Below are 8,435 nucleotides of genomic sequence, written 5' to 3' on the forward strand. Positions count from 1 at the left end.
TGCTGGTGTGAGCTTGAGCATGTCCAGACTGGGGTACTGAGCAAAAGGACCTTGGGGACTGTACTCAGCTCCCTGCCAGTACCCACACCTGTGATGCTGTGCAGAGCCAGGAAATCTTATGGCATGATGGTCTAAGGAAAATCAAACCTTAGCATTTCTATTTTGTACTATTGATAAACCCCTTCAGTAATTTCTGATGGTTCATAGGACCTTGCTGATCCGTCTGTAGTTGAACATTTGGTACTACTTTTGTGGGTGGAAACATACAGGAGCAATACCATTTAAAATCCATGTCTGGAATAGATAAAGGGGATATACAAGCACACAGCCCTTGGAGGGTGGAATAAAAGGATACCAAAGCTCTTTTGCAACCATCTGCATAACTCATTTTTGCCCCAAATACATCAAGTGATAGTGTCATTCCCCACCAGATCAAACCAGGCCTTCCTTTCAGATCTTTCTTTCAATGTTTCCATAGTTTCTCTCTGTGGCAGCAAAATACACAGACATGTTTTGCATACCCCTGGTATTCTGCTGCACAGAAAAGTCCCTTTCACTTGTATTTATTGTACAAAAACATAAAAAAATTTCTTAATTGCGTTATAATTATGCAGAGTTGGACAACTAGGCACAATGCAGCACTGTGTCAATAATTTATTACATCTTATGCAATAATTGAACACTTTTACTATGAGCATTTGAGAACAACTTGGACCTTATACAGAATAATATATTTTGCTACATAATAATGGAAAGGTGGATACTTAAGAAAGATATGTAGCTTGGAGGAAAACATACATGGAAGCAAATACCTCCTGCATCACCTATCTTCATGTAAAACTTAAAACTAAACCAACATATTATATTTAATGACCCCTTTTAATATATGCATAGTTTCAAGAGCTAATCAGAAAGAAATCATATTACAGTGCAACTATTTACACCAAGATGGGGACACACCAGAACACAACTCTTCTCAATATTGGGACTCTTTTCTGACATTTATGAATGGACAAAGCACACGGGAATCAGACAGAAATTCAGTCTCAAGAACAATGTTCAAAGGAACAAACAGGTCATATCCACAGCTCACTGATACCATCTCTATCCACTGCCTCAAGGCTAAAGGCAGGAGATCTCAAGGTGTAGAGATATCATCTTCTCTGTCATGGACTTCACTTAGAGTCAGTCCTGTGTTGCCAGTGGCACAAGGCCTTAAATCCAGCTGAGTGACAGCATCCAAATGCTACTGAAATATGTCCATGGAGAGACATACAGAAACACTGGATTTATTGCTACATCCTTGTAAACATACTTACCCTAGAGGTAAGAAATCTAGTTAACCGTGATTGAGGAGAAGCTATGTCCAATGTGTTGTATTACTTTTCATAACATATTCATGTGAGCAGCTGTTCTGCTACCTACAACCACACGACTCCACCACCATGTCCTCGTACTGCTTGTAGACCACGTTGTTTGCAGAGTCAATGAAAAGGATGCTGATGGGGCTCAGACGGGTTGGGACACAGCAAGTCGGGGGGGTTGATTCCGGGTCCATCGAGTTCATTAATGTCTGGATAACTGCGTGGTTGGTGGGCTCCAGGTGGGATCGGAGGGGGAATTCACAGAGCCCTTCGCAGTGATATGCTTCATACTCCAGAGGGGCTATTATCCAGTCATCCCAGCCCATATCCTTAAAATTCACGTGGAGGGCTTTTCTGCTACACCTCGCCTTCAGATTCTTGGTGGGCCTCTTCCCTTGCCGTGTTGCTAGAGGGGCTCTTCTCTTCCGCCTCTGGTTGAATAAGTACTCATAAACAGTTTTGTCATCTTGGCCGGATCTAGCTTTGATTTCATTGAAGAATAAGTCTCTTTTTTTCGTCCTCCCAAACACCAAGAACAGAGCCTTCTCATTGACCTGTCTTCCCGTTCTATTAAATCCCACACTCCTGAGGTCAACAGCTCTCCCCCTGTCAAAAGTTTCCAGCTCAAAACACAAGTTCACCAAGTTTTTAAAGTTTCTGAAAAGTTTCCAGATGTCAAACACTTCCCACTTGGGTGTATCAGTGATACTGACAGTTCGAGAGTCCAGGAGTGTTGAGGCTTGTCTGTTTGTAGAGCAACTAAATAATTTCACTTGGGAAGTTTTTCCAGAAGAATGAGACTTCCATGTATCAGAAGGTTTTTTTCTCAGTATTCGAAGCTCTGCTCCCAGCAAACCATCTTTTTCTAATGCACTGATGTCAAAAATATATTTTTGTTTTCTTATAGTTGGTGTTCGCTCATCTAAAAAAAGCACACACATTTTTAAATGTATATCAAGCACAGACCAATATCAGTTATTCAATTCTTAATGGTTTTCCTCAAATTTGCTCATAAGCCTGGAATTTAGCCCACTGAACAGAAAGAGCAATTTTTGTCTAAGGGATCAGCTCCATGCAGGGACTCAGAAGAACTCAGGGACTCACTAGGGAAATGAGCTTCTGAGTCTGCCTTGTAGAAATCTCATTTATTTCACCAGTGGCATTTTCTGCCTTCAAAGTTGTGATTAGCCAATTGAAAAATAATGCTTTTTAAGGGCTGAGCACTCACAGGACCTATTCACCACTTATATCTGACTTAAATTACTGAAACAGAGCTTCAGTGGTAGCCAGGCCTCATGCTGGCTCCAAACATGAGCAAATTTACCCTTAGATGATACAATAGTGAATTAGTCCTTTAAAATCAGCATCCCCAGGAACTGCCAGACACAAGGATAATTGCCTAATTAACTAAACCCCACATGATTCACAATTTTTCAAACTGGGCAGAGAAACATTCCTCCCTTTATCCTGACTTTACGTTTGCTTGCTTCAGCTGGTGAGGAATATGGCTGAGCCAGCCTTCCAGTGACGTGCCATTAACAGTGCCTTCCAGTGGCAAGCTGAGAACCTGAAGGCAGCACTTGCGAGCAGTGTATCCCCCCTTCTCAGCAGCTAAGCTATTAATGAAGAGATGGCAAACAAATCCAGTCCTGGTGAGTCTTTCATCACAATTCCTTCACCAGCTGTAGCCTGTGTTGCTTCCTTAAGAGTGTGACAAAATTCTTACAAATGTCACTGGAAGCAACATGGGGCTCCCCAGGCAGAGTGGTGAGGTGAACATCATTCGTTGGGACCTTGGTTATTTCTCCTGTGAAAGCAAACACTAGCCCAAATTTCCAAAAGTGTTTGGAACCGGAATGTTGAGCTGCAGGTTCTGGAGTCCCGGAAGTTATTACCCTTGGTAGTCTGTGCAGAGCTGTGGGCTCCTTGGTGGTACCTGAAAGTTTTGAGCTAGTACAGATACACCCACCCCACAGGATAATGACTCCTGGGTCTGCAGTGTAGCTCCTTACAATTCTACCTTGAACAAACCACACTGGCCCTTTCATACTGCAATTTGTGGGTTTTTTTCACAGAATAACTCCGTTCTTAGCATATATGTTCTTAGGCACGCTACAGTCTAACATTATCCGTTTCCATGAGCTAGTTTCCAGCTAGTCAGAAAGAAAATAAGAAAAAAATGCAAAAGGTTTTTAAACACCTAAGCATGCAAAGACTGATTGATTTTCAACAATATGCATCTAAAATACTTTCTAAATGTTTTCTTTGGCTGCCACACAACCATCTAGTTCTGCCTGTAAATGAGTTTTCCAAGATAAGGGAGGAGGACAAAATCTGCAGCAAAGTCGTGTGATTTCATTTACATTAAAAAGAGCTATTTGACTTTAACAAAGTATGATTATTTTCCAATACTCTCTGCATTTATAAACACACTCAGACATCTCTCTCTGTCCACACTCACACACAAGCTCCTTTCTTACCTTGTCCTTTGTCTATAAAGCTGGTTATTGTATTGGCAAGTCCAGCCTCCAGTTTTACACTTCCATTAACACCCTTTCTTTCTGCATCTGAGAGAGTCCTGTACAAAGAGAGCATGTATTCATGTGGCGTTATCGGGGGATGTCGGAAAGTTTCCTTAGCTTCCCTCTGGGTTACAGGCTCTTTAGTCTTTTTGGTTTTGAAAGAATCAGTGTCAGTACTGCTTGTGCCAGTTTTTTTCAAAGCCACCTTGCTGCTAAGATTTTGAACCTTTGGAGTCACTGTCCTTACTCCAGAAGGTCTGCTGGGGAGATGTCCTACCTTGCCCTCCGTGGCTGCTGTTCTTGAGGGAACCTTCTTTGACTCATCATTCTTGGCCAGCAGAGCTCCAGCCTGAACAGCACTGCTTTTAGTCCTGGCCTTTGAGGTCCCAGCACTGTATCCATGGCTTGCAGTCCTCAGTGTACCTGCCCGTGCGGAGGGATTCCTCTCCTTTCCTTCTGCTTTCAAAAAACCTAGTTTAGATCCTGGGTTACCCTGGCCTGCTTCAGAATTACTCAGCGCTCCAGGAACTAGATCCAGAGACAGCCAAGTCAAATGCCAAAGCAGTAAAGTGAGAAAATGCAGGATTTTCATCCTCTGGTCTTCCTCTGAATGCCACTAAAGAAAAAATCAGAAAAGGTTCCTCCAGTTTGGCAGAAGAAAACATGAAAGAAATGAAAAACCAAAGTTAGCAAAAATGGTTTTCGTTTGAGATTAAAACATTTCAAATATCGTTGTTCAATACTTGTATCCAGTCCCATAGTGGAAATGCTCATGTACTCAGATACGATCTCCCCTGACTTCAGTTAGCAGCTATAAAGAACTTGTTCTTGAAAAGAGAAAGTTTACCACCTCGTTTTCTTCTGTAAAACTGACTGAAAACTTGAAGGAGTCTTGTTTAAATCCAAGGCTTTTTTTTTTTTTCCAAGAAGGAAGAATGGCGTAATGCTGCCTCTGTGTTAAAAGGTTTTTTTAAAGTTTTGAGTTTTGAATCCTTTCCAGTGAAAATATTTCACACACAGAGACCTGCAGGTGCTCAGAAATCTTTTACAAACCTGAACTCTGGAATTGGAAACGGAATTCCAACAAACCTATTTAATTACTCTCTGATGTCATGCTGTCTAAACTAATTTAACTGCGATATATTTCTTTAAAAAAATCTTCTTTACCCTTTTCATTAGCATGAGTCATACTCTGCCTCATGTGAAACAGCTCCACAGGCTCAAAACTCCAGAGGATGCCTTTTCAAGTGGCAGTATGACCTCTGCCTCAGCCCTCGATGAACTTCACGTTTAGACAGGACAAACTGCAAGATCAACAACTGAGACCTGTCACACAGTCCACTGGACACATACATAAACTAATTTAGAAATAATTCATGTATCTCTTTTGCCAGAGAACTGTAACAGTGGCTTCACTTCGTCCCTCTGTGACTGAAGGGCTGCGCTGTAACGCAGGCGCTTAACGAGGGTAACATTTAATTTTACACAAACACAACAGGGCCGTGCCCGCAGTCAGTGTATTTTGGCTTATTTATTGCTGTGCTTAAAAAAAACGGTATCAGCCCAGCTGGAGAAGCAGCTCCTGCCGGAGGGGATGCCCCGTGGGGCGGGCGCGGTGCTGTGGGGCAGCAGTGCACCCTGCAGGCAGCCATCCTCCTCCTCCTCCTCCTTCTTCTCCAGAGCCACTCGGGAGCTGGAGTCAGGCCGAACCCCGTCTTTCCTCCAGAGACTGCTGAACACCAGCGTTTGTTTTAATATTAGATGCAAAACGTCCAAGAGCTGCTGACCCCGGGGCTCCAGGAAGGCTGCAGGTCAAAACCAGCGTTCCTCACGGTCACGACTGTCCTGCGGCTTTCAGCCATCCAGAAGAGAGTGTGGAGCAAGTGTGTCTTTCATAAGCTGCAAAAACTGAACTGTTGATCTAAATGAGCCTTCAAGAAAAGAGGCACTGGGCTGGACTCAACAGGGATTACTGGTACCCATCTCTCATCTTGCACTGATGCTAAACCCAGTCTTTCTCCTGCAATTGCTTTTTCTTTCTGAGTTAAGAAGAAAGGGAAAAGGTACACCACCTTTTAGCTTGTTCTGTGTGTGCTGTAGCATTCCCCACGCACCCTGACTAGTATCAGAAACACTGAACTACCTTCATAAATAACAACCTGCATGACATGAGGAGCTCTGAATGCTTCACTGGTTTTGATGGAGGAACTGAAGGATAGAAGAGTTCAGTGATTTTGCAGATGTCACAAATAAGGTAAATTCAAATCATGATCCTCCCGATTTTGATCTAATGGCCCTTCCTCTGGTGTCAGTTGTGCTTTTGATATTTCCCTACAAAATAAAGCAGCTTCTCCTGGGATTTACCTCTGGTAAAACCATTCCTCAGCAGTTACTCCACACCATCCCATGGCCCTCCCAGCCATGCCATCATTTTGTCCTTCCCATATTGCCCACCTTTCTGCTGGGTGGTGTGCTGTGTCTGGTTCTGTGCCATGGTGGTATTGATCAGCTTGCCAGTAAGCCACAAAAGTAGCTAAATGTTGAGTTTCCACTTTTAATCTATCCAGCTTCCAGCTTTCACAATGCTTGTCAGAATTTAATATCTTTAAAAGGTCATTTGCTCTATCAAACTTGGCTGAGATTTGCAAACAGATTTACAAACAATTTAAGAGATGGACATGAAAGAGCAGGAGGTAGGACAATGTGATTACATGGGTCTTGTCTTAGTAAATCAGATTAAAAGCATAATTTTTCATATGTTCAAAGAATATTTACATGTCTGAGATTAAAATATCTTAGTGGGCTGGATAGAGCTAGACAGAAAGAGAAAGGAAAAGCAAGCAAAACAAGCTGTGCAAACTAATCTCTCTCTTTAAAAGCGGCTCTCTTGAAGCAAACTGCATCTCAGTGCTTGGATCCATGGGAGCACAGATGCTGTAGAGTGCACCGAGCCCCACAGCCCCCAGAGTGGAATGCTGACCATGAACAAGACCCACAGACTGGGGGGTTCCTATGAACCCTACACCAAAGTGGAGTTATTCCAGCTGGCTAAACTCAAACTCCACTGGTATCTTCAGTATGTAGCTAGGAACTCTCCTGCTGGTGAGGCTTTGCATCAGATACAGGACACAGTGGAAGCGGTGTTCCGAGCCTCAAAATGCTCACCACCAGCCAAATTCCTGTGCACCATCAAGTGGCTGGGCTCGTATCGCCCACCTGTCCTTCTTGGCCCGTTCTGTGACAGCAGATCCTCCCTCACACAGTGTGAGTAGGGATTTGAAAAGGGAGGACCACCCGGGTCCCTGCTCCGTGGGAGTGCACTCCCTGCTGTTCTCCATATCCCCAGATTATGCCTACATGAGCTGTGACACCTTCTCAGGCAATCTCAACGAGCCCTTCTGGATGTCCAGCATGGTCTAGAGGAAAGGATCACTCTGGGGAGCCAGAGGAAGATTTCATAGTGTTGAAAACATCGCCATTCCCTGAGGATAAGCAGCTCCGTTGGATACGCGATGCCAAGAGTTAGAATTTGTTCACTGCTGCAAACTTGCAGTTGAAGCTACACGTGGAGATCTTTATTCTAGTCATCTATGAGGAATTTCAGTGTCCTTTCCCAGGTGAACTAATTTCCAGAAAGGACTTACAGGATTGAGTTAACTCCATATTAGGCCATTTGCTGTCACACTGTTTTTGCTTATTGAAACTAATTAACATTCTACTTCTGTGAGGATTTTAGACCTCTGCACCTTAGCTCTTGGGGAACTGTTTTTTAGAAGTATGAAGTTATAATTTTAGGAAGGAACTTAACAGCTCTGTGCTTTTCAAAAGGAAAAAATTGCACAAAACTCACAGATGTTTTACTTAAAACTTGCTTGTATTGGGCCAGAGCAAAATAAATGTAATGGTTTCCACTTCCATGTGAAGGTGGCATAATTTTAAAACACTGTGCTACACTGTTGTGATTTTAAATAAAAAATTGGAAGTCCAAAGAAATAATTGTGTCATTAGTTATCAAGAAACTTGGCCACATCTTCGAACAGTAATGAACTACAAGGCACAGAATCATAGAATCATGGAATATCCTGAGTGGGAGTCTTACTTTTGTTTCTTGATTCCACAGATGTACCTAACTCCCCCAGCTCTGAATTAAGAGGAAATTTTTTTTTTCGTAATTTTTGGTATCTCTGCCTGTTATCAGTTAGAGAAATACAGGGTTTATTTCAAGCTCCTTGAAGCCTATTTACTTAGAGTCCCCCCCATTTGGTATACAATGTTAATTAGCCTGAGTCGCCTTCTATAGCTATTGTTCATCTTTGCAATAGACGCCCGTTTAAAAGATACAAGATTTGAGAGAGAGATTCAGAGATCCCAAGTTAGCTGACCAAAGAGAATTTCGGTGGCAATTAATTTGTTCTACCTCTTTAAAAAACCAGAATGTCAGTGATGAAGCATTCACAGTCACAGGAAAAAGCAGGGACCGAAAACGAGTCGGTGTCATTCAGCAGCCAAATACAAAATGAAACATATTTTTAGCAACGAGCTTTTCTAA

General features: G+C 42.6%; 1 protein-coding gene across 1 annotated transcript; it reads right to left on the minus strand.

The window, feature by feature from the left end:
- Positions 1-629: 629 nt before the first annotated feature.
- GDF5 (growth differentiation factor 5) lies at positions 630-5,295 on the minus strand. The gene is made up of 2 exons (XM_032127468.1): positions 3,845-5,295; positions 630-2,286 (listed from the first exon to the last, which is right to left on the minus strand). Exons 1-2 carry the CDS (start codon positions 4,476-4,478, stop codon positions 1,418-1,420), a joined length of 1,503 nt encoding a protein of 500 aa, XP_031983359.1. The 5' UTR covers positions 4,479-5,295; the 3' UTR covers positions 630-1,417.
- Between the last annotated feature and the right edge of the window lie 3,140 nt (positions 5,296-8,435).

The sequence above is a fragment of the Corvus moneduloides genome, chromosome 17 (genome assembly GCF_009650955.1).
Source record: "Corvus moneduloides isolate bCorMon1 chromosome 17, bCorMon1.pri, whole genome shotgun sequence".
Classification (NCBI taxonomy): Eukaryota; Metazoa; Chordata; class Aves; order Passeriformes; family Corvidae; genus Corvus; species Corvus moneduloides.